Source organism: Venturia canescens, chromosome 3 (assembly GCF_019457755.1).
Source record: "Venturia canescens isolate UGA chromosome 3, ASM1945775v1, whole genome shotgun sequence".
Classification (NCBI taxonomy): Eukaryota; Metazoa; Arthropoda; class Insecta; order Hymenoptera; family Ichneumonidae; genus Venturia; species Venturia canescens.
This window is the reverse complement of record NC_057423.1, coordinates 13,283,200-13,310,178: the sequence shown is the minus strand read 5'-3', so window position 1 is coordinate 13,310,178 and position 26,979 is coordinate 13,283,200. Positions and strand designations below refer to the sequence as shown.

At 41.9% G+C, this 26,979-nt stretch overlaps 13 protein-coding genes across 13 annotated transcripts; 4 read left to right on the top strand and 9 right to left on the bottom strand.

The window, feature by feature from the left end:
- Positions 1 to 428: 428 nt before the first annotated feature.
- LOC122408205 (uncharacterized) lies at positions 429 to 2,078 on the bottom strand. The gene has a single exon (NM_001415007.1). The coding sequence runs from the start codon at positions 1,831 to 1,833 to the stop codon at positions 898 to 900; it is 936 nt and encodes a 311-aa protein (NP_001401936.1). The 5' UTR covers positions 1,834 to 2,078; the 3' UTR covers positions 429 to 897.
- A 1,026-nt stretch (positions 2,079 to 3,104) lies between these two features.
- On the top strand, positions 3,105 to 4,372 carry LOC122408204 (uncharacterized). The gene has a single exon (NM_001414579.1). It carries the CDS (start codon positions 3,253 to 3,255, stop codon positions 4,324 to 4,326), a length of 1,074 nt encoding a protein of 357 aa, NP_001401508.1. The 5' UTR covers positions 3,105 to 3,252; the 3' UTR covers positions 4,327 to 4,372.
- LOC122408206 (uncharacterized) lies at positions 4,363 to 5,477 on the bottom strand. Its single transcript, NM_001414995.1, has 2 exons — positions 5,317 to 5,477; positions 4,363 to 5,247 (listed from the first exon to the last, which is right to left on the bottom strand). Exons 1-2 carry the CDS (start codon positions 5,332 to 5,334, stop codon positions 4,429 to 4,431), a joined length of 837 nt encoding a protein of 278 aa, NP_001401924.1. The 5' UTR covers positions 5,335 to 5,477; the 3' UTR covers positions 4,363 to 4,428.
- Positions 5,478 to 5,479: 2 nt separating this feature from the next.
- LOC128125815 (uncharacterized) lies at positions 5,480 to 6,684 on the bottom strand. Its single transcript, NM_001414999.1, has one exon. The coding sequence runs from the start codon at positions 6,356 to 6,358 to the stop codon at positions 5,513 to 5,515; it is 846 nt and encodes a 281-aa protein (NP_001401928.1). The 5' UTR covers positions 6,359 to 6,684; the 3' UTR covers positions 5,480 to 5,512.
- An 824-nt stretch (positions 6,685 to 7,508) lies between these two features.
- On the bottom strand, positions 7,509 to 8,578 carry LOC128125819 (uncharacterized). The gene has a single exon (NM_001415006.1). It carries the CDS (start codon positions 8,298 to 8,300, stop codon positions 7,509 to 7,511), a length of 792 nt encoding a protein of 263 aa, NP_001401935.1. The 5' UTR covers positions 8,301 to 8,578.
- A 114-nt stretch (positions 8,579 to 8,692) lies between these two features.
- On the top strand, positions 8,693 to 9,670 carry LOC122408208 (uncharacterized). The gene has a single exon (NM_001414611.1). It carries the CDS (start codon positions 8,997 to 8,999, stop codon positions 9,462 to 9,464), a length of 468 nt encoding a protein of 155 aa, NP_001401540.1. The 5' UTR covers positions 8,693 to 8,996; the 3' UTR covers positions 9,465 to 9,670.
- Positions 9,671 to 9,806: 136 nt separating this feature from the next.
- LOC122408202 (uncharacterized) lies at positions 9,807 to 12,314 on the top strand. The gene has a single exon (NM_001414608.1). The coding sequence runs from the start codon at positions 10,300 to 10,302 to the stop codon at positions 11,863 to 11,865; it is 1,566 nt and encodes a 521-aa protein (NP_001401537.1). The 5' UTR covers positions 9,807 to 10,299; the 3' UTR covers positions 11,866 to 12,314.
- A 1,308-nt stretch (positions 12,315 to 13,622) lies between these two features.
- Positions 13,623 to 14,612, bottom strand: LOC122408207 (uncharacterized). Its single transcript, NM_001414610.1, has one exon. It carries the CDS (start codon positions 14,301 to 14,303, stop codon positions 13,737 to 13,739), a length of 567 nt encoding a protein of 188 aa, NP_001401539.1. The 5' UTR covers positions 14,304 to 14,612; the 3' UTR covers positions 13,623 to 13,736.
- Positions 14,613 to 15,216: 604 nt separating this feature from the next.
- LOC122408210 (uncharacterized) lies at positions 15,217 to 16,005 on the bottom strand. Its single transcript, NM_001414994.1, has one exon. The coding sequence runs from the start codon at positions 15,695 to 15,697 to the stop codon at positions 15,308 to 15,310; it is 390 nt and encodes a 129-aa protein (NP_001401923.1). The 5' UTR covers positions 15,698 to 16,005; the 3' UTR covers positions 15,217 to 15,307.
- A 155-nt stretch (positions 16,006 to 16,160) lies between these two features.
- LOC122408209 (uncharacterized) lies at positions 16,161 to 17,084 on the bottom strand. Its single transcript, NM_001414993.1, has one exon. It carries the CDS (start codon positions 16,669 to 16,671, stop codon positions 16,252 to 16,254), a length of 420 nt encoding a protein of 139 aa, NP_001401922.1. The 5' UTR covers positions 16,672 to 17,084; the 3' UTR covers positions 16,161 to 16,251.
- A 4,068-nt stretch (positions 17,085 to 21,152) lies between these two features.
- LOC122408212 (uncharacterized) lies at positions 21,153 to 21,770 on the bottom strand. Its single transcript, NM_001414992.1, has one exon. It carries the CDS (start codon positions 21,579 to 21,581, stop codon positions 21,204 to 21,206), a length of 378 nt encoding a protein of 125 aa, NP_001401921.1. The 5' UTR covers positions 21,582 to 21,770; the 3' UTR covers positions 21,153 to 21,203.
- A 1,090-nt stretch (positions 21,771 to 22,860) lies between these two features.
- LOC122408213 (uncharacterized) lies at positions 22,861 to 23,462 on the bottom strand. The gene has a single exon (NM_001414580.1). The coding sequence runs from the start codon at positions 23,220 to 23,222 to the stop codon at positions 22,938 to 22,940; it is 285 nt and encodes a 94-aa protein (NP_001401509.1). The 5' UTR covers positions 23,223 to 23,462; the 3' UTR covers positions 22,861 to 22,937.
- Positions 23,463 to 25,240: 1,778 nt separating this feature from the next.
- On the top strand, positions 25,241 to 26,485 carry LOC122408203 (uncharacterized). Its single transcript, NM_001414609.1, has one exon. The coding sequence runs from the start codon at positions 25,256 to 25,258 to the stop codon at positions 26,441 to 26,443; it is 1,188 nt and encodes a 395-aa protein (NP_001401538.1). The 5' UTR covers positions 25,241 to 25,255; the 3' UTR covers positions 26,444 to 26,485.
- The last annotated feature ends 494 nt before the right edge of the window (positions 26,486 to 26,979 follow it).

Here is a 26,979-nt window from a genome sequence, read left to right as displayed (position 1 = left end):
AGAGCTTTTCCCTCTTCGAGAGATACTTCCCTTTACCGATATTGGTTGCTTTGGGTGCTGTTTACCAACTGTCGCAAAAATATTCTATTAGTTTATTTCATTCGTAAAACTACTAATTCCCAAGACTAATTAATTGCCGAGTAAATTGGTAGTGTTTGAAATGTTCTTTTTCGCATCGGGTAAATTACGGCTTATAACGGAGTGCTCCGATGATAATAACAAAAATGTTATTCCCTGGGATGTGTGAACGTTTAAACTACGTTTCCGAGCGATAATGTAACCATCGTTATCCCCAGTGGCAACTTTTATTGGCACTCATTTTTCTTCAATATCAGACTGTGGTTGGCGAGTTCATTCGCCAAGTCGTTCGTTATTTTCGTTCGAGACGCTGAGTAAAAAATGTCAATTTACTTCCCATACGGCTTTTATAAAAAAAAACAAGAACCGTGGCTGCTCTGCTATGCGCTGTCGAACTCGGTAGACATCAATTATGGGGATTTAGTCGTCCAGCATGTTAAAAAAACACGAATTTCTGTTTGCACGAGCGGAAATGATATGTCTTGAGATTGGAAGTCTTAAGTAAAATAATTAATGGCAGTTTCAGCAACAATTTGAACACGAGTTCAATACCGTTGCTCTTTCACATTTTAATCTCAGTAATTTCGAGTTCGGGTTTGTTGATATTATTTCTATAAGAGAACTTCAATGACACGAGAACCGAGGGGGCACGACTTGGATTTCGATGGCTGGCATGAAGAAATTGTTGAATGGTACTACGATATGAAACTTAGTCCGCAGAGTACGGAGATAACGGGGGGAAAAAGTAAGAGTTGTTTAAACTCAACAAGCTCGTAAAGAACGATTTTTCGTGAGATTATGTTTGCCTCTGTGGTGGTTTCATATTATGTTCGCGCTCGTCTGCTCTCGTAAGACTTTCCGTGCACGGGTAATCAGGACCCGATTAGTGTCCGAGAGTTCATCATCCCTCGGGTACTCATCATTTTCGAGACATTTATTGAGAATACTCAAGATCATCTCGTCTGAGCTTTTTTCGAACGCATACTCTTGGGGATTAATCACACGTGGGTTTGCAATTGTTGGTTCGAAGCCATAGAGACGTTTCAAACGATTCGACGCCCGCAGAAACGAGACTTGAGAAGCGATGCCGAGAATGACACTGAGGTGGACGTGCAAGGTGGACTGCCAGTCGATCGGAGAGCGCGCGATTGTTGAGAGGCTACGCGTGTCTTGCATTGAGGTGGGAAAACAATGATACAGCTCGCAAAACTGGGTTGTCAAGAAAGCGGGTTTCGTCTCGAACCTATCCGACTTGTTCATATTTTCCGTTATCATCCCGTGGAAATAAAATGTTCCTTGTACCACGTGGCCGAAAGCAATAGTTTTTATAATTTGGCGTATTTCGCTTGAATCCTTGATGTTGTAATAGTGCTGTTGGCACATGGAGCATGGTAGAATCTCGTCGATATTATAGATGATAGCGGGAAAGCCACGTACGTCGTTCACCATTTTTTCTGCCAAAGCATGTTGCAACAGAATCGATGAGAGGTGGAGAAATGACCAATACAAAGGACCCCATTCTGAGGTCGAGTAATTACCGACATTAACTAACATGGTTTCCTTGTTCAAATCATAGGTGACGCTCAGAAAATGTAAAAATCCATCGATCAAATTTTTGTATGACTGCTTTATCCGTATCCCTTCGAGGTACCCTCGAAATTCGTTATATATCGGTGTGAAACGTTCGATTATAAAGCCAATGCTGAGTGTTGTCAGCTCGCTGGACGATTTTGATACGAGTTCCGAAGCATTCATGATGAATGTGAATGAGCAAGAAGCCTCTATATTAGTATTCTGGTTAACGCCAAGGACTTTGGATTTTCCGAAAGAACAGGCGACTTACTGATTCCGATATTGATTACTAATCATTGGCTTTGTCGGTTGAAGGTTTCAGCGTTGATTTGTGACGTAGGTAGCACGCGATTATTCGCCGTGAGAACAATTCAGTTCTCGTGTTTTCGTATTCTATATTCCTTCTTATTATTTATAACCATGTACAGAGCATAACGACATCAAGCGCAAGATCCAAAACGAGTGTCCGCGGGCATCCAATACTGTGCCAAGTTTTCGGCGTTGTCCGAAATCGGCGAAATGTTACGTGATTGTATCCCATCGGAATTTAGGACTTGGACGACATAAAAAAGCTCCATAAGTATAGTGCATCCCGCAGGGGATTGATGGCGACTCTCAGTGAACCGGTCGATCGTATATTTTAATACCAGTTATTATTAGATCGGCGAGTTTTGGTGAATTTTGTACTGATCATGAATTGAGAACTGATAAAAAAAGCAGTTACGATTACCAATGACTGGGAAGTGGCTCTCACGAAAAAAAGCAAACGAGCTCTAGCACAGAGACACTGCTTCGACGAATGTTCAAATATCTTCTTTCCAGTCGCTCTTTAGTTCATAAAGGTGACGAAGGAACGGTGGTTAAAGAAGAGTTGCCTCTAGAGAAGTGCCATCGTCCCATCAACTGCGAACTGCGGCTACGTGTCACCCGAACTGTAAAAACCGCATGAACGATAAAACAAGAAAACTGCATCTCGTTTGAGAAAGATCAATAACGTTTCGTCAGCTTGATAAACGAAGAAACAGCCGCGTGAGACAATACGAATCATATTTTTCATTCACCATAAACCCGGTTTGAAATGTAGTTAGGGGAAATCGCATTGAAAGTTAAATTTCGTGTACACTTATATTGGAACAACTGCCGTCTTTGGTTCAGAGAAAAATTCATTTCCATTAATTTGCTATCTTCGTTTTCGTGATCACCGTCACGAGCACACTTTTGCTCTGACGAAAGCTCTCAGTCGAGTTCTGCTATTGAGACGATACGGATGGAAGTGGTTGTGTCAGCAAGCGCGTCAGGTGCCGATGGATAATATGACCGACGACAGATCGACGGCAAAAACAGAAGAAACAGAGCCAGAAGCGAGCGTGACATCTTACGAAAATTACATCGTCGTCGAACCGTTCGTCATTCACTCAGAATCTGCTGCCCTCTTCATACATTATTTGGTGAGCCTAGATTTGCACAAGACACACTCAAAATATTTGACGCGAGCAACGAGACGCCGTAACATTGAATCAGACGATACGAGCGGACAGGCAACACCAGAAAATCACGTTGAAAGTCGATTTGTTGAGGTCCGTCAGTTGGACGTACGTATTCATGATGCAGTCTACTGCGCAATCGCATACCGAGTCGTCTTTGGAGCAGGATATCGTTTGCCTAGCATCACGCATAATGCATGTGATTGATGACAACTCGGTGGAGCCACAGGCCCGTGCTATCGCTCAATACATGCTGCATTCACGTGACATGAAGCTTGAGTACGCGTGCGAATTATTGGCACGACCCGGGGCTCGGAATGTTGTGAATAAACTTTTGGATTGCGAGTCCGAATTCATGGGACCGACGCCGCGCGCTCTCGGCATCGACGTCGTCGCGTTCATGACGGCTGGCAAGATTCAACAATCCCTCGACGTTAAACACTACCAAAAGACCAAAGCTAGCAACGTTGACAACTGTGAAAGCGCTTCGCGAATGAACGCGACGATGTCAGCCCAGAACAAAGCGCCAATAATAGTCGATCGCATCATACCGCTTATCAAAACCGATTTGCTGTATTCTGACCCGAAATTCATATGGATTCGTTATCATGCATTCGATAATCGTGCGATCGAGACCGAGTTGATGAACACTCTTGAAGTTACGGTGCTGACGGTTGAGGACACAATTTATGAAGTGTATTTCGCAAAGAGTACCCGGGTCGTTTTTAACAAAGCGAAAATCGAGAAAATCTTCGAAACGATCGAACGAAATGGCGCCGGTGGTATCATTTTTTGTTCAGAATTGAAATATTTCAACTACAATTCCTTACTGTTTCTTAGTAATTACGTTAAATTCACATACTGTTATATGTTACGTCGCAGCACGTTTGATCCCAAAGACTTTGACGAAGTGCAGGCGATGACGATTTATTTGACGTACGGTTTGCTATTTGTTAAAACTTCGAATCTCACGAGCATGCCATTGGAGACACATGGTCCGCTGATTGCTTACACGGGCGAGCGTCCTAGTATGGCACTGTCAAAATTCAAGTCCGACCGTGTTTACGTGAACGAGGGTACTCGTGCTATGCAATCAATGGATCGTGGCTCAGATATTGGAGCACGTTCTAATTACGTAGAAATTGTTTCGACGTTGCGCCTCGATGATGCGTGTCTTTCCAACATTTTGTAAAACAAAAACGGAATTAATAAATAAACGAAAAAGTAATTAAAAAAAATCATACTGCGCGGGGATTTTTATTTCCTTGGCATTGTCGCCTCAATAATCACCCGTTTAAATCAACAATTCCGCCGAATGATGAATGAGATCAGTGGCACCCGCGTTATTGGCAGAGTCAGCAGATGCAGGCTCGATCAATGGACGTATTGCCGCGTACATTATACTTGAAGCGGCGGCTAAAATCGCCACATATTTCAGCCCGATCAAAGTGAATCTGATGCACTTGAAAGTTTTATATTTGCAGGCGCTTCCGTTCGGCGCCTCAGCCATATCGGCTGTCAGCACATCTGCGACCGCTTCCAACGTCTTTACAACTCCCTTTTCAGCTTTGCCTATTGCAGGATCATTTTCGACGATATTTTCTATCTCCTTGATATCAATCATCGGATAGATGTCAGTTCCCTCGGTGTTGGAGGGCACAGTTATTACTGTAGTTTCGCTCGTGTTTGATTTCGGTGTAGATTCGGTTTTACCGGAAGAGCCAGTGTCCTCGATCGATCTCTTGTCCCTCTTCTCCTTGAAGAGGGCTGGCAATTTGTTAATCTTGCCATTCTTCGCAGTATCGTTGTTGAGCGCTTTTTGAAGCTTGCTTGGCTCGACTTCCGGCTGATTCGTTGATGTTATCGGCGTTGCCTTCTCGGCAGATTGCTGGGGCGAATGATGTACAACTGCAGATGAATTCGAGGGGGACGCGGTACCCGGTGGATGCTGACAATACACGATGTATTGGTTGCCCGGATATTGAGGGCCCGGAACTACGCTCGGAGTTATCTGCGGGGCTGAACTTGCAGCATACCAGGCGCCAGGATTTTCGCTCGCAGGTCCTCCGTACGGAGTGTACGGGGGCGGCGATTGAAGGTAAAGCCGTTGACCCTTGAACACCGATTGTCATACACTGCTGTCATCTACGTCGTCATAATTAACAATATTATTGGGACTTACCTTCTTCACTGGTAGCATGGTCGTGCTTTTACAAATAAAGTTCTCTCGATGAATCCGCTAAATTGTCATCTGCTATATTACGTGTGCCATTAACTGGGAGCTTTGCAGGGGAATTATTTACATCGTACTCTTTACCAACGGCATAACACTCTTTCGATGCGATTTGTGAAAAAAAAAAAATAATCAATTGCGGTATCTATTTGAACGTTCCTGAACCCAAGTATTGGCTTGAGGCCAGTGCTGCGGGAATCGAGCCACCGACATTTTGGCCTACACTTGTAACCGCCTGGACAACGTGATTAGACGAGAGCAGTGGGCCAACCAGCGGCTGAAGCATTGAGACAGCACGCGACGCGTATTCCAGCCCGTTGAAGCCGAGAGAGTTCATGACTAAATAAAGAGTCGCAGCATTGGTGCTAACCATCAGCGGATAACGAACGAAACGACACACGCCGCTCGCTACGCCGAACAACGTTTCGGTGACGCGACGTTTTTTCGATGTTTTCGTGCTTTCGACGTTCTCGTTGCAATGACAAGTACACTTTGTCTGGTCTTCCCTTTCGTTTCTCTCTTTGGCATCGTCGCCATCGCCGTTTTCATTCGTAGCGTTGTCGACGACTGACGTCTCCTCAAGATTGGTATGTCGAGTGGAATTCGTGCCGGAATTTATCCGGTTATTGGGACATGAATGGGGTTGCGTAGAGTTCGCAGCAGCATCATCCGCAGTCAGAGCGGTTTGAACGACCGCCGCCATATTGCGCATGCAGCGACTCGGACTCTTGTTTCGTATCGAGCGGTAAGTCACACGCGCTGGACTGCATCCGCGGCTCCGACTGCGGCGATAAACGCGGTTCATCTTGGCTTTACGACGGCTCAACAATAACGGTTTCTCATTGCCAGGAGACTCTGTGGCCTCGTTCGATGTATCATCCGTATTTCCATTTTCAACAGAGGCCACTGAAGCAGCGTTAGCTTCTTCGGCTATCGGTTCGAGCTCGATTGTCGCAACATCAGCATCACCGTTTTTTTTCATATTCGGCATGTCTTCGGCTTGGCACGTCCTGCCAGGTGGTAGAAACGAACGGAAACAAATCCCAGAAATCTTTTGGATTTTATCGCGAATCAGTGTCACCGTTGAGTCAGCTCCGGTGCTGGATTTGAGGTAGCGAAAATGTACCACTCGATTCCAATATACCCACAAATTGTAGCACAGATCCTGCTTTAGGGGGCATCGATTTTCGTCGCGTTCTTCATTCACTGCAATACTTTTTAAAATTCAACACTTTGCTTCAGGCTAGCAAGCATGACTCGATATTTCGTTGACTGGAAATAATTGCACTACTATATATCAACCGTTCAGTGTTTTGATGTGTAAAGCATAAGCTCATTGAGCCACTGTAGCATTAGTCGCGCTTAGCGATATAGTTGCACGCATAAACTTCGGATTTACGAACTCCCTGGTAGTTCTAGTATCTGGTTCACGATAAATAATATTTCACGAGTTATGAATTTTCATTGATTTTACCGGAGATTGTAGCTTCCAATCTGCTCTGAAAAAACCGTTCAAATGGAGTTGAAGCAGAAGGGAATAGTATGTGAGAAATAAATTAGATTATTTTTCATTTTCCCGACGTTTTCGCGTACGCAGGTTTTATGAACCCTTCTAATCACTCCGAACTCTTTTTCCCCCACTTCACTGTTTCTGTTTCTGCAAGACCCCCTCTCCCTCGTGTTGGCCAATCAGTATTTTCCGATTCACGATTGCACGAGCGCAAGCGCCTGAAGAGACTGCGCAGAGAACTAGATTTTTCAAGAGTCTGTGATTACTTGTCCCCGCCCAGCAATTAATGCGCAAGTTCGGATCACGGCTATGCGGTTGTGCAATCAATTTTTTACTTCGCCCGAGAATTGCTTCGCGGCAGCGATCCCCGCAACGGTGCACGAACTACGTCCCCAATGGGGTCAGTTTCCTGTGATTCTAATTGGTAAGCTCCGAATAAGTTTCTCCCACAATGCGCCGAACACCGATCGGGTTGCGCTCGGTGGGGGAAGCATGTTGGCCAATCCAACCTTGGGTCAGGTGCGCAGAGATGGGGAAGGGAACTGTGCGCAAGCCCGATATAACGCGAGTGCGATGCGAAGCCACTCCCACTGCTCTTTACAAAATCAGGTGGATTGAGTTGGACTTAATTTCAGGACAATTCGAGAATATCTTCTGCATGGGAAATATGAGCATCAACTATGAATTCAACCAAACGATCGCAATCGAACGTTGCAATAGCGTAATCATTGTCGGAATGATAAGTTGCGAATAGCGTATCGAGCCCGTAAGTATCTTCCTCGCCTAAAATACGTCCAGCTTCGTGTATCACCACGACGCTCATGAACGGATACAAATGTCGTTTGCCAAGTAATGCGAGGAATGCCGCCAATTGTAGAATCAGATATTTGTCGTGGTCCCGATTGATGGTGTTGCTAGCGTTGCAAAGGCGTTTGTAGTAGCGTGTCTTGAAGTTTTTCGTGCTGTCAAGAATGATGAACATGATGTGGCTCGAGGCTTCGTTCAATGCGTTGTAGCATTCGCGATGACACTTTTGAACATTGTCGCGGTTCAAGTCACGTTGCATAAAGCGATTTACGATCTTGTAGAGAATCGTACATTCATTGGTGTGCTCATAAATCATAGGCGCGTCACGACGCGTGAGAAGATAATTTGTCACCATTTCCGGGTCATCGTGGTGACGGCGAAGTGTTTCGAAGCTTATATCCGACACGCGAGCCCACGGATAGTTCTGGCGTATCTTATTCAACGTTGTGCTCTTCCCGACGGCGCTCGGACCTCCAACGTAAACGCCATTCAGGAGGTTCGATGCTTTTTTCGACGGTAGGTTGAATCCATTCAAACGAGCGCATAACGAGTCCTCAGCAAAGTCACCAAACTTACTTTGCTCGCGACATGAGGTGAGGACAAATTTTCCTTCCATCCTGTCGAATGCTTTGTGCGATCCCGTGTTATAAAAACTTCGAGGCGTGTGAGATTATTAACCTTTTAAGGACGAGTATTTTCACGTTGAAATCGACCGTTTTTACACAAAATTTGTGCATAATATCGATGCATTTTTTTAAGTCGAGCGCCCGACCAAACCAGTGGTCGATATTTCGACCAGGCCTGTCCTATAAAGGTTAAGGTGCAAAAGTATAGCTTATTAGAGACCCGATGATTTACAATCAATTATCAATTTATTTGTGCTTACTTATGGAATCCTATCGAAATCGTGATACTATTTGCACGAATACACCTTTAAATGAACAATCAAAACTTCATTTTTATATTCAAAGTAAAACAGTATAAATGTACTATGATCAATAAAATCGAAAAAAATGAATCGCTAATGAAATATTTGAGTCAGCGGATCTGTAAAAATGACATTTGGATTTCACTGAACGTGTGTTAGAAGATTTCGGTCCAATCAATGTGAAGTCGTGTGTTTACTTTAAAAAACGCATATTTCGACGCTCAAGCTTTTCTGAAGTATTTGACGCAGCAATATAGTTTTCGCGATCCGGTCATGATATTGTTTCCGCCGCATTGATTAGAACTTCGAACAGCGTAGCGTGGCGCTTCAAGCTTGAACAGCAACATCATCAACGACAATAGAATTTCAATATTACCAGTAAAAATGTCGATCGTGTCGTCACCCAACGAATGGGCAGGGACAGATCATCAAGTCCTACTTCCTGTGTACGAGTGGTTGATCCCAGGCAAAAACGATTTGGTCAAATACCCGCGACTACTCTATAGGACCGTGGAATCTCTGGACGTACCTACCGACGATGAGCTTTTGTTGGGCGGTAGTTGGACTAATCTTACTGATACACCGTGGTACGACGTCAGAGTTTTGCTCTGCGAAGATAATTTGTTCCCGTATGACTTGACCACCCCGCATTTCCGGGTGGCCCGCGGTGTCTTTTTGTGGGGTGCATTTAATCTTTCGGTTAAAACGCATCTAAAGGACGAGGAAACCATGTTCGTTTATCATCTGCCAGGGAAGTGCATTGGCAAGTTTGAATTCCGTTCATCTTCTATCCGATTGACTGAAATTGTTCGCAAGAATGATGATGAGAATAGTATGGACACTTCGTCATAACCATATTTCTGCACTTTTATTCTACCTTTGATTGTGTTTCGAATGATGAGCAGAAGATTGCAGCGCTGATCGTTGCAGAATCCGCAGTCTGCGATTCAACTGCTTCAAACGTATCGAGTGAGAGTCTTTTGGAATATAAATCGATGCACCGTGAGGATGCGTGAATTTTATCAACGACCCGTGTCTGTCATAGTGTTTCTTTTTTTATCAAATGCTGATTCGAAAATCCGTTGAAAATGCATGAGGAATCGTTTGGAAAAATGCTGGCTGAGCGAATCCATGAAATCTGATGATTCATTCTGCATTTGTTGGGTACCTATTGGAGTTGTGTGCGTTGCAAAAAGTCGACTTACCGGCTCGAAAACTCTCAAATGAGCTGAGCTTATGGGCACACGTTTCATTGTGTTCGGGTACGTTTATAGATACACACACGTGCACTCATCGACAATACAACGAGGCGGAAACTCATACGCGAATTCCAATGTATTCTGCTCAGAAATCTGTGAACTATCGAATAGCGCGTGTACCCAAAAAACTCGTGTATGCATAATATCATTAATAATATTAGTAACTGAGAATTCCATCGGATGGTTAAAACTACAAAAGTTTCGTACGAGTGTCAATAATGACAGCAGTCATTTGAGAACGTAAATCATGTGGTTTTGTGCTGAAACGCCGAAATTGGGCACCTTTTGACGATTAACACGATCACGAAAAGATTATAAAAGCTACGCGATGGGAAATTATCGCAGTGTTGTTCCAAGCACCTACGCACGAAGAACGTTTCTGGAACAGATATTTTCGATTCCCCTCGAAATAGTAGGAATTCAGTGTCATGATATCGAGCAGCGAAGACTTTTGTGAACACGTTGCATCACGGATCGATGACTTGTACGAGAGCTACGATGATGTTATTCAACAGAACCCTCGAGTTGAACTGTACGGCAAGACTTATTCGTTCCGCGACGTTCAAAAGGCCATGACGAAACAAATGTTCATATCAGTTGGAGAAATATCACCCGGAGTCAATGCGGACTGCATCAATGGCGCTAACGCGATGGCCATCAAGCGCGGATTCGAGAATATTCCACGCGCATCTGAAACGTGTGTGGTTCAATGGACGCGTGTGGAGCACGCAACCAATGTGATTTTCAGCGATGCAGAAATGAAAGATGGTAAGTTCTTCCCACCGCGGTTTTTCATAAATGTGGGTGATGTAGCGCCCAATTCAAGCGTGCGCATCAACACCGGCTTCGTTCTAAAGATCCCGAGATTTGCCGAGACGCGGCAGTTCAAAGATGGGCAAATTGTGCGAGGTCCCCTGAGCCAGCAGCCGCCATTTGTAATTGTGCCGCATATCACGTGCCCAGCTAATGATTTCGTGCCGTGTCTGTTTGCACGTGATTCCGAGGACACAGGTCTCTTCACGGTTCATTTCACCACGGTATCAGGCCGCGTTGGTACGATTCTAGTCGTACTAAAAGCCTACCGTGTAAAAATGCCAGTGAACAACGTTTGCGGCGTTGGTTCTAAACAATCGTGCAAGATTTTCAAACCAAAAGACACAGAGCTAAGTCGTTACGTTCAAAATCTTGGAGTCAAGATCAACTTCGATTCGATGTCGTTCTTAGCTGGCAACGCTCGCTGCAAGACTTCCCAATCCAGTGCAGTGCCTGAGGCTTCATTCGAATATCAACAGCCGTGCTCGTCCAAGCTCACCACTCGAGTTACTAGTCGAAAACGCGAGTGGAACGATTCAAATTTGTTAACACTTAGTGGGCTGTATTCCACGCAGAATTCGATACCGCCAAAAATCGTATGCGCTCCTGAAGTCATCGGAAACACACGTCGCCCAACATTCGTCGATGCACGACTCAACCTATTCAGCGAGATTGGACAATTCACTGCCGACATGAAGATCATCGATGGAGCGTTCAGTGACCAGCAAGATTATGCACAAATATGTAAAAAAATGCATCAGAGTATCGTCAGCATACAGAGTTTGAGCGCGGGCGCTAAAGCCTGCAAGGCGACGGTCAAAAAGAATCGCAGCATGTCGAGTTTGAAAAATTCACTTCGTTTGTTCGACTATCATCGTGGCTGCGTACGTGAGGACGGCGAGAGGCTTGCCCACAGCACGGAGAAGAGCGATTGCGCCATGTTCAAGTGTCAGCCGGCCCGTGCGAACGCTTACAGCGTCATTCTCTATTCAGCCATGAAATACTTGATCAGCATCTACTTTCGGACTGACTTTACTCCCCGTCAGCTCGAGGAATTGAGAATTAGCATTACGCCAAGTGAGAATGCCGACTTGACCACAACATCCGACTCAACTGCTCGAACTAGCACGGAATCGATGACTCAACCGATGGATGAAACACTCGTATCGTCAACGATATGACTGCCGATGGAACCGAAAATAAAAATAATATCCAAACTACCCAAAGCACCCAAAGGCAAGGAAAATGCAGTGAACAAGAGTCCCGTGAATAATGACGTTGAGACGGACGATGATGAATGTGTTACAACGTCCGATCGTATGGCTCAACAGTCCTATTCAGATCAAACGTCAATAAACTAGTAATGGGGCAGTTCGATGCAAAATACGACAGTTGCAGTGACCGGCGGCAAACAAACTTTAGCAGACGCAAACCTGCACTACTTCACAATTTGGTATGAATCCAATCGGTAAACTAAAGCCTCTGAGATGCGGAACTGGAAAGGGGTACTGCAATGAGAAATGTTGACCTCGAAGAACTTATTAAAAAAAAAAAAAATTAAACAAATACTTCTGTACTTGTTTTCCAAATAAATAATCCACATTCTTCCGAATTGTTATCATGACTTTTTCATGTTGTATTTACTCCATTTGCATATTTTGCTGTGTACGAATCCACGACGAGCAATCAGAATATGGATTCCAATATGAATCAATGCTCCGCGTATACAAATCGTAGTTCGAAACCGGGTAAGTCCATATCATGTTTCAACGAATGCGTAGCAACAAAATCATGGCTATTCTTCGTCTTCCAAAACTATTCTCCGGTACACTGATATTGATGTTCCATTGCAGTTCGAAGTCATTGGCACCTAGAAAAATCAGCAAAAAGGGAATGATTCGTGTATGTTTATGGAAGCGATCTCGGTATCAACAGTAAATCGTTGTTTTCTAACGAAACTCTTAGTTAGACGACAATCATTATCGATCACCAGAACGAAACGTCTGCTCTTAAGGTATTCCTTTCACGAACCCGAATGTTATACGAATAACTGATTATAAATTACAGTAAAGTAAAAGTGTGTGCGAACAGATTGGCGAAATTTCAGCCTATGGAGATTTCATCATCACCAAATTTCTATTCAATAATTCATACACTAAATAATTCGAAATTCCTGATACAAAAACTGTCTCGCAGATAGAAAAAAATGTAACGAATTGATGGCATCGATAAAAATAAAGGGTGGCCGAATGCTTGAAAGAGATATTAAATCATAGACGTTAGAAAAATGGCAGAAGCAGAAGCTTTTTCTATGTAACTGCGACTTCTCAGAGGTTAGGAATCAATCCAAATTTCCAGTGCCCCAATTTGTGCCACCAAAAAATACGCTCATGCGGAAGGAATACTTTGAGTATGCCGAACTGCGCATCAGTTCACATACTGACTCGTATGGCGGCTCGTGTAGCTACATTTTTATCCGTGATGAATCCTCTTGTTGGTTCTGTGAGAACGGCGTATGGCAAGTGCTGACATTCGAAAGAAACAAATGAAAGGCAACCGAGTCGCGAACAAGTGGAATGACATGGGCTCTTCTTCTACTTACGGATGGAATTCGTTTTCGTAGAGTTTCAATGCAGGATAGATCGTTAATGTTTGTAGCAACAAGAGTGTGAAGAACTCCCCAAACGTGCAGTATCATTCGTTGGTTTCGTCTATTGTGCCAAAGAGTCAGAACGTGCCGGATACACCGATTCTTAGAATTCGATCATCAGAACGTGCACTTTGAGAACGAACTGTTGTAAAATGGCTAATAATCTGGCTCACTGTGACAGTGTGCTGTGTTAACAGTTGTCTTTTGTAGGTAATTTGAAGTTTTCGCGATTCAACATCGTGGAGTCACGTCGATTAGATGTTTGCACATGCTGATACTTGAATAAGGAAAAATAAAAGATCGAGACAGACTTGCTGGATGACTCTGACTGAAGGTTTGTTTTCCTGTTCTCACAGTTAACGTCTCAATTACAGTGGAATTGCATACCCGAAAAAAATCCTCTCAATAAAGATCGATGGCAGGACCGAAATACGAAACATTAGGCACGTTTAAGATTTCTTTATTCTTTATAAGCTCTCCCAATGAATTTTGAACGATTGTATCTTCGAGTCCTTCGGTTAAAAACCACGCTCTGCCGTCTTGAAAGTGAGGCTCGATGAGTCGATACAAGCCATGAGTAATGACGATATCGTTGTGTACAGCAAAATATTTTGTCATTATGGCACACTCGAGTGAGCTAATATTCGGGTTGACGTCTAACGCTATTTTAGAGTCCTTCAGCTCGGCTATTTCAATCGGTTCGCTTTCCAAGGCGTCACTCACATTTATTTGACGAAATCGATAAGTTTGCCGAGTTTCCTTGTTCCGCTTATTCATCGTGTAAATGTTTATGCCGCCACACGGCACAGGAGGGTTTATCGATATTTTGTCCGAGCACACTGTGCTCGTCGGAATACCATATTTTTCCACCAGAAACTGATCGGCATCGTTACTGACCCCAACCTCGTCAGAGTTCAACACACTCGAACCGTCTACGAACAGACTCTCATCAAAGTACTCCCGAGCCATAGTTTGTACATGCAGATAGAAAATATTGAAGACACTCAAATCGCAGCTCGCAGCGATGAAATTTTTGCTTTGCGTGCCCTGCTCGTCATTTGGTATCTCCTTCTCCGCAGAATCTTCAAGTCGAATCCTAACAGCACAGCTCCTAACAGCACCGAATGTCACTATTTTTTGCAACCATTAAATCTATTGAATCCATTAAATCTGTTCAACCAAAAGCATGTATCTTGACAAAAACCGATGCGTGTGTCGTCAATGTCGAAACCTTTCTTTTCATGCATTAGAAGGCATCTTATACTATAATACCGTACAGAATAAACAAACGACAAACTATTGATTATCATCAAATGCATCACAATGAATAAAAATCATTAAAAAACAAATATAAATTTAAAGAGATGAAGGGTTTAAAAAATGGCTCCGCAGACGGAGTCGAGCGTTTATTTTTTGCATTGTTGATCAATTTTTTACATCCAGAGCACTGTAAAATGTTTGACTCTAGAACCCACAACCGTACATTTGTTTTGAAGTTACGATCATGAGCGCTCTAAGTTCCCCAACTGCAACGCTCTGTCGCACAGAGCGAACCAACCAGCAGATTCTTCTCCGGATCAGAATTTTCCAGATTTTTACTTTCTGTACTGTGCTCGACAAACTGTTCCGACATCACAAAGTCAATGGAAAATGTCGTTTCGTACTTGCTGACTATAAAATGTCAACCGTGCTTTTGTAAATGATCAGCGCGACTCGAAGCCTACCCGCGTGACCTCGTTCGTCTCCAGTCTCGAATATATTCCTTAAAGAGACTCGCTGATTATTTCAAAACGTCTCGCCAACAAGCTCAGTTCGGAAAATGCGATAGTGTTGGTTTGTCATAAGATTATAGTCTTTTTTCTCTTTTCGAGAGCGGTTGGCCAAAAATGAATATTTCATCCTCCAGTCCATACATCTTACTGCTGTTGCATTTATTGATTCGTACAACGATTCAACGATGATTTGTATGCTGCTTATTGGTTTGAGGCCGCCACCGTTTGCCGGATGAATGCTTGCCGCAACCCACTGCAAAGCGGAGCCAACCTTTTCGTTGATGAGGAGTGCCAACCCGCATGAGTGGTGATTCCAATTATCAATGCTGCCGCCACGAGGATGGTGGCGGGTCCTGACAAAATGGTCATAATATTTTTGTGCTCCTTCTCTCTTTCGACCTGATCATTATAATTGACGGCGTGCACATCTCTTACCCAATTGTATAATGCCATAATTATGAATAGAACCAAAGCAATTCCAATCATCACAATCAAGGTCATTGTGGAAAACTTAATGGAATTTCCGAGATCAGTACATGCAGGAACGATTACAGAGAGTAAACGGTCGGAAAGCAATTTCTTCGAGGCCATTTTTGATGAAGCTCAGAAACTGCGATATGTTTATAAAATATACTATTTTTACTGCAATGTTAATTTTATAAGCTCAAGCCTCCACTCAAATTTCCGTTGTCGCTCTTCGATCCAGCCTCATCCACCGGTGGTCGCTGCTGTTCATCCTCATAACTGCGATAAGTGACTTTTCTTCAGTGGATTCAAATATTTACGAGTATATATCTGTTATTGCAGAACCAAATAATAGTTTTGTCCAGGTATGAACAGTGGGATCGCTTTAGTATTTTTGTACCGTTGATTATTTTCGAGTTACTATTTTTCATTCTTTCATTTCCTGTTTCTGATTCCCACGAGTCGGAAATTCGGGACAATTTTGCGTATGAGGTTGCAGATCGTTGCGTTGGAGTTGAAGTATGATATCGCAAAATAATGAGGACACTTGAACCAGAGGACTATGCTAGCTGAGGTCTGATTTGCAGTTAAAAATATAATCCCAACCGCCATTCTTCATTACACAAGCCCACTTCAGCTTCCTCCGATTAGTCCAACTTTCCATAAACAGAGTTGGAATTCTATTGTGATTCATTGAACAATTCCTTGTTCCAAGGTATTGGCTCTTGGATATCAAATCGCTCTAGCGCAGCAGGCGGGGATTGCAGACATTTTTTGGCCATTTTTGACGCTGCAGAGTACTTCCACAATAAAGCTGCAAGTGTCAGCGTTGTCAACACAACGCTGGCTATACTCAGATAACTAAGAGCCTTCTGTACGTCTTCAACATCATCCTTGTACTTCGAATTAAATGAATCAGGTGAACCTCCGAGCTGCGAGGTGTTGACGATGTTGTAAATTGTTGCAGCAAGCATTACTACTAAAGTGATGAAAGCCAACAAAATTACAATGATTGATGAAACCTTGTAGTTCCGCGGGAGATGGCTACAATCGGAGGAAACCATCCATTGTAAGCGTGAACTGGCACCAAGTAATCCCATTCTCGATAAGTTTTTTTCAGCCCAAACAGCCAATTAATAGAACATACTATTTTATGATACAGTATAGAATAGATGATTGAGATGAAATGCTTTGATCACCGTTGTGTTTTTCGTTCCAAGGTTTTCGAAGAACATCCAAAAAATCTTCCTATGAATCTTCGAGATTATACGACCGAATACTAAGTTCCTGTGTGAGCGTAGACACGAATGCTTTTGATAATGCCCGGCAGTTCGTGCTTAAGTGACAAATCTTTCAAACTCTTATCTCGAAGTGTTGAAACAATTGTGCAACTGCATCATCATATCGTGCATTTGAAAAAGTCACCAGTTCGTTTTCGTGTTTTTTCTGCGTTTGTGATTATATCCCAGCGAGTTATCCAACCACATTCTGTTGTGCTCTACTTTCAAACGTCCGTGAGCTCGTGCTGCAATTTTCTGAAATTTTCGATTCGGTTTTTGCATGAGCGGGATTTTATGACCGATGACTATAAAACTGAACAAAAAATTTTGTAAATGTGTTCTATTTTAATGTAAAAAACGATCGTATTTTTATTTCCCGACCCGCAACTAATGGATGGAAATCTTTGAGAAAACTCTCGAGTAATTTTTTAAAGTGTTTTGTAATTATGAAAGAATCTCCATCGCGATTTTATAGCGCATATTCGAAAAATATATTTGCTCTTGCGAAGGGACTTCAGAGCTTCAAACGCCAATTTATCATTTTATCATATATCATAATTTAGTTATAAAATTGCCCTGCAAGTGACAACGAATAATTAATGAATCAGTATTTACGTTGACTGACGACAGCTTATCGATGAACCAATATCAATTATGATACTTTGGTAAATATTTAGTATCACAGCACCAGCTGTAACTGACTTGTCAATTTTTTTATGACTTCTGTATGTCCTGAAAACATCATTAATGTCATGTTATGTTGGCGTATGACTTTTTTTAAGAAACATTTTTTTTCTTTTGGACGAAATATCATGAATTTGTGAATATGTCTTCGCATTTACTGGGCATCAAAACAGAAGACTGTGATGATAAAAACGTTTTCGATTTGTGTGTGGAGTCGTTGGGTGGGTTTGGAGCACCTTCGATGCGTGTGCGGAATCATTGGGTGGGCTTGGAGCACCTTCGATGTGTGTGCGAAATCGGTGGGTGGTTTTGTTTGCTGTGTACTTGCGATACTAAATAATTACCAATGTTTTGTCCAGAAAAATATGAGTTACTTATAATTGAAAAAGCACATTTTTAAATAATTTAAAAAATTAAAATATCAATTTTTATCGATGGAAATTTCATGAATGAAAGTCAATCGGGATGTCAGGAATTTAGAGTCGAGCTTTTTTCTAGTAGTGGCAGATGTTAAAATCCAGGTCCGAATAAATAAAATAATTCGACACGTGTCCAAATGCTACGGGGAGCTGCAGTTTTCCTTACACCAACGAACAGATTTGTCGTTACTATAAAATTTGCTGCAAAAACGTTGCTCACGTTGCCCGAACACAAATATATTTATCTCTGTTCGGAGAAACTTCACTTATGTAACATTCCGAAGAACGAAGTTAAACTGAAATACCGTATTGAAGTTGGATCCCAACTTCGACATTGTGGCTCATTCGCTGATCGGAAACATAGAACGTCGCGAAAAAACTCGATCGTCTAAACGAGGTTATGGCATTTTTTCACGCAAGAATACTCTTTCGAAGCACTATCACTCTCTTGCTCTCTCTGCAATTTTTTTCTAATCCCCCAACATTCACAATTTCAAAGCAATTACGAAATTTTTACGAATAGCCCGTTATACTAGACCGACACTGACATCGCAGGCTTTGTAGATGAAGTAGAACTTGTTCTAAAATTTGTCAATTTTTTCAAATTCACAGTTATGATAAAATTACGAGGCATGAGTACATAACATACTCATTGTCAGCTAGACGATGTGATATTCGTAACAATAAAACGAGCGTGATTCCACACGTTTTTAACATACCCAATATGTCATGGACTAAGAGCGTATGTATAGAATGATGGGACTTTGGGCTTATGACATTTGAAACGACCTCACAGTATTTGAAATTTTTTTTTTTCGATTTAACATTCAGTTTTTCATTTCGAGTTACACATCACCAGTTTCAATTATTATTCACATTAGTTTCTACAGAAAAAAAATCTCTTTTAGAATGAGGTCTTGAACCGATTTCTATTATACACGGTAGCGATATGATCATTGTTCTGCATGTTGTCGTGGTTGGACGAGTCTCTAAATTAAATTCCTCGTGCAAACGTAACGAGATTTGTACGTATGAATATTTTACAACCTTAAGGAGGGTGGATCACGAAATCAAAATAATCAGAATTTGATCAAATTTGGTGATAACATTCTTTGACATCAAGTATACAAATACAATTTTTTTCAAATTTTTTCACCACATGGTTATCGAATAATTGAGCGTTAAATCCAAGTTCTTATGCACAAGATGTATAACTGTACATATGTAAACTCTATGCTTATACACGTGAACTTTAGTGTTGAATTACTCGAGAGCTATGTGGTAGAAAAATCTTAAAAAATGTATATTTTCTTATATATTTTTAAAGAATACATTTACCAAATTTTACGAAAATTCTTATCATTTTGAAATTCTTCATATTTTTAATATGGTTTAGCATGGCAACATTGTATCGTCGCAATCCACCCTCCTTAATTTAACGGACGATTTGCGCTCGTCATCTCTCGTAATATACTGGTTGTTGATTTCCACGTTGCTCGGAACGTTTGTACCTGCCTATTCCTAACACTATTATATACTTTTTTGTATGTAAATATTTTGTGGTGTGGTTATGAAATTTTTTCGAATCAGTGTAATGCATTTGTTATGTCGTCGATTTTTCGTATTGTTTCCATCGCATATGCGGAGGTAGCACAGAGGACTGCTTGGGTCCATGATGCTTAAATTTTTCAGCGTATGGATGAGAAGTATTGACTCCGCCTGAGTTATCATTGTTTAGGAAAAGGCTACGGATTTGCTACGGCATAGGATAAAACATTTTTTATATTTGTGGTTATGTAAAATTCTGGAAAATAATTTCTGTTGTATATTGCTGGGACGATTTTCGAAATTCTGAAAATCGAAGGTGACAGAATTATCGAAAGACCACACCATCCACTGAAACGGATGGAAGACGCGAAGAAAATAGCTGCAGCGAGCTTAGAACACGAGCATGAAGAATCGACGAACACAGAGCAGAGTGTAAAGGCGGAACGCCAAACACGAACTACGAACGATGCATCGAGAGACGGTCGTTATGACTCGTCGAACGAAGTTCGCAGCAGCGCTAAACCTGAGCTTCGGTATGAAGCGACGACAAGGAAAGCGCAACGATTCATTGCAGCGAGCTGAATGCAAGAACTCTCGTTGCGAAGAGCCAACCGATGTGGAGCGTTCCTTATTCGATTATGCAGCCGGAACGATTGAAGATACCAGTGCAGTTAAATAGTGTCGTTGAATGAGAGAACGAACGTGAACGCGCACGGAGTGCTTGAGCAACTTCATAATTCTTATTTCAGACCATCATGTCAGGCGGCACAACTCAATTCGAGCAAAACGATGCACTCGCAGGCGACAGAACGAACGACTCGTCGTCGACTTTTGCAGGCCAACCCATCACATTCAATACAATATTAAACTCGATTTTCTTCGAAAAAATCGAAATAACGCGTATGACTTTGCTCACCCACGGTCTACAATTTATCGGACTGCTCATCATCGCGTATCTCATCACACCTCAATACCTCTTTTATATTCTTCTAATCGTGATCTTCATTGTATTAGCGCTAATATATCTTGTGAGCCAGGCATCTCTGCAAAGCAACAAATTTGGTCGACCTGTCAACGTTGACAAGCTTGATGAATTGCGCAGAAGCCTCAAGCAACGCATGCACTCACAGTAGCAACAGCTACACTCTACCGTGAGAATTCTAAGCTCACGTCGCATCAACGGTGTTCTGCAAACGCTCTTGCGAAAGGTAGCCCGAGAATCAGCCCATAAACCAATTGCTAGCAAGGAATATTTTCCAACAAATTGCTCATCGAAATTTCAAAAAATCTAAAACAAGCTGTAGACGTTAAGTCATGATCACGACTTTTTTTGCTCAATGAGATTAACCGCCTTAGCATCTTCCGTCAATGATACAGTATTGACTTATTCTCCATAAATGACAACGATTTTTATATCACACGAGTAACGTGGTCTTGTTTCGGGGGTGGATTCGAATCATATTATTCTGTATGGGTTAGATCAGTGCAGTACGTAAAAAAATTGAATAAAAATGAAATAGTTGGAGCACGAATTCGTACGAAGGATAGATTTCGTTGTTGGCAAATGGAAGAACAAGTTTTTTTTCATCATTTCCATTACTCAACACGAGTGAGTTCAATCAAGTTTTGTTTATGACAAAAAAAACCATTAAAAAACTCAACCACAGTTTATCTATAGTGACCGTTATTCCGATCTCCGATTTATAGCAAGGCGTTGCTAACTCTTTCTTGCATAAAGAAACAAGCGGGAGCTATTTTTTTGGGACGTCCATGTAGCAGAAATGAATGGAAGCTGACTGTGAATAACAGAGCCAGTATGACAAGCACCGCGCTGGATATACCTTCGGTACGTTTGGCGAGCTTCATATTCTGTTCGATATCATCTTTTTCTGCGCGATCGTCGGAATCTGTGCTCAAAGAATTTGAAATTACGAAGGCAATGACTAGCGCTAAGACAAGTCCAATGATAAAAAGTATGATGATCGACGATCTCCAAACGGAGGTTGCTAAAGCTTCGCAATCGGGAATATATTCTTTGAGTTTGCCGTTAGACGCATGGTATACATCATATGATGACATATTGCAATTGGTTTCGAATTCTGAATGGTTATATACAACGGTTACAGTACACTATTTTATGGAGCGTATTTAATTACTCGAACACAGTACAGGTGCCGTCACTGTCGATAAATAAAGTTACAATTTACGATGCAATAGAATCCGATGGACAAGGCGACACGCAAACGTGTTCGTTGCTGACTATATCGATAGCATTTACAAGTGCCCGCTGCTTGTCATCCTAGACTGTAAGATGAGTTTCAATTTCAGCATGTCAAATAACCAAATTGTAGAACGGTCGATATTTCGAAATTTTAAAATTTGTAATATCAAATTGGAGAAAAATAAGTTATTCGAAATTCTTATTTCCGATCGACCGTTTAGCAGGTTACGCGTTTGACCGAATATTTCTTCTTTGAATTCGTATTTACTCGAAAATATATATTTCGATGGTTTTCATTTCGAATGCAATTTTAACAGACCATACGAATGCCAAAAGTTCATATTTTCGAATTCAAAATGGAAAATAGTTGTTTTATAGATAGACCAGAGAATATAGAGTAGCAAAAAATTGAAAGTGCATTTTTCGAGCCTATAAAACTTAGATACGCCGAATAGCGATGGCTCGAAAAGGCGAAAGTCAAAATGACGATTTTTTAAATTGGAGATCACCAGTCTAAGTAAGTAAGTGAGTGTATTTTGAGCTCCGCTGCGTTTCTTTATTTCGATCGGTTGACTTTTTGGTGTTTCAGTGTTTCAATCTCAGTAATATTTAGTCTTTTGTTATTATATTTTCGAAATTATGAATATTTACAGTATTGCTGATTGTAGTAATTTAGGAATCGAAAGAGTGATAATCGAATTTTCGGAAAATCGATATTTCAGTCGTCGTTCTATGGGTGATTGTTACATTCTATTTTCGACGTAAACGTGCTTCGAACCTTGTAGTCTCTATTTTTTTAATTTTCGACATTCAAAGTTCTAGTCAAATTGATTTGTCCCCATATTATTATTCGAAGTTTATAAACTCGAGATCTGTTCGAAATTTAAGTCATCCTAACATTTTATCTCCACTCGTTCACCATATCATGGACCATGATCTCAGAAAGCACACACTTTATGAAAATAACCTTCATATATTTTTATTTACGAGAATGGAGATTCCGGATTTACCTCATTCATCAAAAAACCTCAGTTCAGTCCCATGTTGATTCTTGTCGTTTTTATACCTCAAGTCGAACCTCGGATAAATGCATGTTAAAATGTTTCAAGAGGACGAGACCACTGCGGCACGAATATGAACAAAAAAAGATGCTTCAAAGCGTCAAGAGCAGTTTTTTGGCCGTACAAGAGACTCGGTATTAGGATCTCGAAAAGTTATTTAGAATAAAACGCTTCCAGCAATGACTGCGAAGGCTGCAGGCAAGACCAACTTAGTTGGTGTGATACGACATGTCGCCATATTGAGAGCCCAACCAGGATGAACGTCATTAGTCCGGTGCAAAATATATACCCAACTTCGATACGCTCATCATACTTTTCGTTGTTCCATATCATGATAATCAACAGAATAACCAAAATAACGAAAGTCATGAGTATGCCGTACGTTAACATATCATAGTTATATTTGATCTGGTCACAACTGATAGCTTCGAACAACATCCTTATGAAGTCTCGGGGTTTCGACGTCAAATTTATAAAACACACTATATTATGGAACTATGTAGCTTACAGTACTAAACAAAGGCGAATGTTCGACCGACGACGATAGGTTGCAGCATTCGATTACGAGTTGTTATCGATTAGCAAATGCCACATTTGGATGATTCTGGTCAGTGATTCAGCGTTGAGCACTGAGAAACGTTGCTGGTTATACTCTAGCGTACGATGAGTTTCTATTTAGCCCAGCATTGATGTATTCGCAGCTAATTCAACGTACCTGAAAATGTCCCTGGAAACCTGCTCAAGCGCAGCTGACGAGTGATCAAATTCCACGCGAAATCTAAAGATTTCAATAAAGTTTTTGGAATTTTGCTAAAACATGTGAGAACCGAGACAAACTTAGCTCAACAGTTTCCATTTGAGTTTGAACGACGGCGAGCACGCACACGTAGCACCGATGTCCAAACCATTGCTCGTTTAAACGATGCAAAAAACGACTCTCAGGGAGCATGACGATCAATTTTCCTTGCAAATAAAGCGCTTGAAAGATAAGTGCATTGAAGAAAATTCGCATACAACTTAGTTCGCTTTATCGTAGTTTAACAAGGCAATCTGTTTACCATATTCGTTTCTCTAATCGTAGCTCTTAGCGAAGCACCGCATCGTGTGAAAACAAGAACAACAATGTTACGTCTGGTTTGGTATTTTTTCAATAAGATTCAACTCATTTTTGGAATTTTGCTGCAGCGTTTTATGTGTTGTTGCATCATGTGTCAACGCTGAGAACAATGTTGGAGCTGGTTCTGCGTGCTTTTCATCAGTCTTCTAAGAAGTATTGGAATCCTGGAAAGGTGATTCGCGCTTCGTTTCGAAAAGTCTCGTAAGCCGTATCTGGCTGTGATAGGAAAAACATTCAACCTTTTGACCGTGTAAAGTAAAATTAGATTTCTGAATAATATTAGAGAGCCAGGAGTACCATTGACGAATTATATATTTTTCGCATGACATAAGAGCATGATTCTTATTTTAAAAAAAAAGTTATAAAGAAAACAAAAATTCCGGATAATTCCGAAAAGAGCTTCAGATTGGTGACCGGTGTGCCCAGCGTTTTATGCATTCGAAAAGTAGAAGCCAAGTCCTGTTCTTAATCATTATCAGAGTTGTGAGTGGTTTAACCAAACCAGACAGATAAAACGCTTTTTGGAAGAATGCCTTAACTGCACATGATTATGTAGATCTTTTACGTTCTTTCTTCAATGACTGATCCTACAAGTAAAAATAACAATCATCCCAGTTCAATTATAGAACCAATAATTTAGGAACTGTTTACTGTTAATACACACCGGATTCAAATTCGACTGAGCAACGGGTTATCGAGATATTGTGATCGCCAATTTGGTAATCATATTCATGAATTAATCAATTGGTAGAATTTTCGAGTAATCACCATTTTAATAAGACGGTGAAAAATAGTCGCATCATGTAATCTTTCGTAGTTCGTTTGCGGAAAAGAGTACGACAATGGAGCGCTCAAGCTTTTTATCCAAAGCGGTACAATCATCGTTTCATGAGCATTCTGTTCTTCGTCGTTCATCGACGCGCAGAGGACGCTGAACGGAATACAACAATGTTGACTCTGCTGACTGAGTCACTCGAGGGCTCCTCACACGTCGATTACTTCATCAGTGTCCGCGTGCATCGAACTGTTGAGCAAGCGTCTCGCCTGGGGCCCGCACAACATACGAGCAGACTTCAAACCGGGCCTGCACAAGTCCGAGGCGACAGAGTGTTCCGGCTCACGAGACGACACGGCGTTGGATGAATCTCGACCGCTGCGAGAGCCTTCGTTTGCGATAATATAGTACCGCGTCGAGGCATCGTTCTCCGGGCACGTCTGGGTAATATAGAAGAATAAAACGATTGTTAGACGAAGCGTGGTGGAACACGGTATCGCATATTTCGCTTTATGACAAAGGAGAGCTACCGTGCTGTGGGGAAACATAAGCGTACAGCGGGATAGAGAAACGACCACTATGACCGATTCAATAAAAACGTTTGAAACGGCTGAAGAGTACTTTTCGTACATCAAGAAACACGATACTTCGAAAAGCAAACTCGACATTCCAACGAATTTACACACAATCATCGCCTCTTTCGATCAATGCAAGTCACCTAAAAAACAATTCGCTGGAATAAGCGTACTTCTGGGATTGATGTACAAACGGAAAATCAGACAACAGCGGAAGGACAACTTGAATGATGTACGCTCGAATCACACACAAATCAAAGCACCGAAGCTGCCCTTGAAACAAGACTCGAACTTGTGTCGCAGCGCATTCGTTCCGGACGAGTTTAAACAATGCTCCTCACCGTTCGTCAAAGGTGCTATTGCTATGTTCTGTCTGCAATCATCCAAAGAGTCGATACGCCGGGACCTGTTGTTCGCCATTCTGCAGGGAGCCATAGTGCAAAACGATGACATTCTAAATCTAGCGAGAGAATCATTTCATAGCATCAGGGAAACCATCAGTGAAAATTACGCCGTCAACGATGAAACTAAGAAACAAATTATCTGTGGTATGCTCGTCACGTCGGACGTGCTGCGCGAAAAGAGTTATTCCAAACTCGCAATGACCGTTGATCCGAAGATCTACATACTAGTCATCAAGCACTTCACCGAGCGTTCTCAATTCAATACAATTTTTCCCTATACCGCTCTCATCACAAAATACATCAGCACGTCGATTGCGTCGAAATTCCAGGCGTCGGAACGCGACAAAATTCTCAATGTTTTCAACGTCAACGCCAAATCTATCGTCCGTATAATGATCGAAAGTCTTCCGAACGATCGTCAAATGAAATCGGTAAAGTTCGACGAGAACATGAAATATTTCGTGTTTCGCGGACCGACCAACTTCCCCAAAGACATCGTCTACTCGTACATTAACTTCAATGGCAAAATCTATCAAGTGGCAACATACAAAGATTGCTTGTATGACGTCTTCGGTAATGAGGACGAGCTTTTCAACAAACACACATGGCATCAGCGACTTGATTCGATCGACTATCGAACGAAAATCATCATTGAAGAGATGTCAGGCGCAGAATTGAACAACCTTAGCGAGAACGCTACCGTCGCGATAAGTTGGATGGAAGATGGCATGTTTCGCTACAAAACACACACCTTCGTCAGGCGGGAGATCAAGAAAAACGGCAAATGAAAAATCTAATGATAGAAATTACTTTTAATTTGATTTTTTAAACTTTGCCTCCGACTTTACGTGCGCACAATGATGTAAGCGGTTCCCGACAATCTCCTCAACCATAACTTACCGAAGCGATGAGATACTTCGTTGTTTCAGCATCGTAAACGGGGGGGCCACATGAAAAATTCCTCCTCAAGACTAAACGGTACCTCACAGGTTCCTCCGGCCACGAAGCAGACTCTTCGTCGTGGCGCCTCCCTTAAATTGAATCCTCCATAAAAACGCTATCATACTTGGATGCTCGCGTGCTCAGATCACACGGTTGCGAATCTTGCGACGTATTTACCAAATCCAGCACAATGATCTCCTCTTCTGACCCGCACTTTATGAGTCAATGTACACAGTACGGTGGACATTAACACTTATAGCGTTGTCGTTATATTTTGATAGGAAACCTCTTTTTCGCTGCATGCGACTGGTTCACAGTTGAGACTCGGCATCTCCGAAGCGCGGATGGAAATCCCGAGTGACATCACTGACTGCATCCACCA

Bases quoted from the DNA above. Each gene is read 5' to 3' on its own strand.
- LOC122408203 (NM_001414609.1), top strand. From the start codon at position 25,256: ATGACCGATTCAATAAAAACGTTTGAAACGGCTGAAGAGTACTTTTCG.
- LOC122408208 (NM_001414611.1), top strand. From the start codon at position 8,997: ATGTCGATCGTGTCGTCACCCAACGAATGGGCAGGGACAGATCATCAA.
- LOC128125819 (NM_001415006.1), bottom strand. From the start codon at position 8,300: ATGGAAGGAAAATTTGTCCTCACCTCATGTCGCGAGCAAAGTAAGTTT.
- LOC122408213 (NM_001414580.1), bottom strand. From the start codon at position 23,222: ATGTTGTTCGAAGCTATCAGTTGTGACCAGATCAAATATAACTATGAT.
- LOC122408207 (NM_001414610.1), bottom strand. From the start codon at position 14,303: ATGGCTCGGGAGTACTTTGATGAGAGTCTGTTCGTAGACGGTTCGAGT.
- LOC122408210 (NM_001414994.1), bottom strand. From the start codon at position 15,697: ATGGCCTCGAAGAAATTGCTTTCCGACCGTTTACTCTCTGTAATCGTT.
- LOC122408202 (NM_001414608.1), top strand. From the start codon at position 10,300: ATGATATCGAGCAGCGAAGACTTTTGTGAACACGTTGCATCACGGATC.
- LOC128125815 (NM_001414999.1), bottom strand. From the start codon at position 6,358: ATGCCGAATATGAAAAAAAACGGTGATGCTGATGTTGCGACAATCGAG.
- LOC122408212 (NM_001414992.1), bottom strand. From the start codon at position 21,581: ATGTCATCATATGATGTATACCATGCGTCTAACGGCAAACTCAAAGAA.
- LOC122408204 (NM_001414579.1), top strand. From the start codon at position 3,253: ATGATGCAGTCTACTGCGCAATCGCATACCGAGTCGTCTTTGGAGCAG.
- LOC122408205 (NM_001415007.1), bottom strand. From the start codon at position 1,833: ATGAATGCTTCGGAACTCGTATCAAAATCGTCCAGCGAGCTGACAACA.
- LOC122408209 (NM_001414993.1), bottom strand. From the start codon at position 16,671: ATGGGATTACTTGGTGCCAGTTCACGCTTACAATGGATGGTTTCCTCC.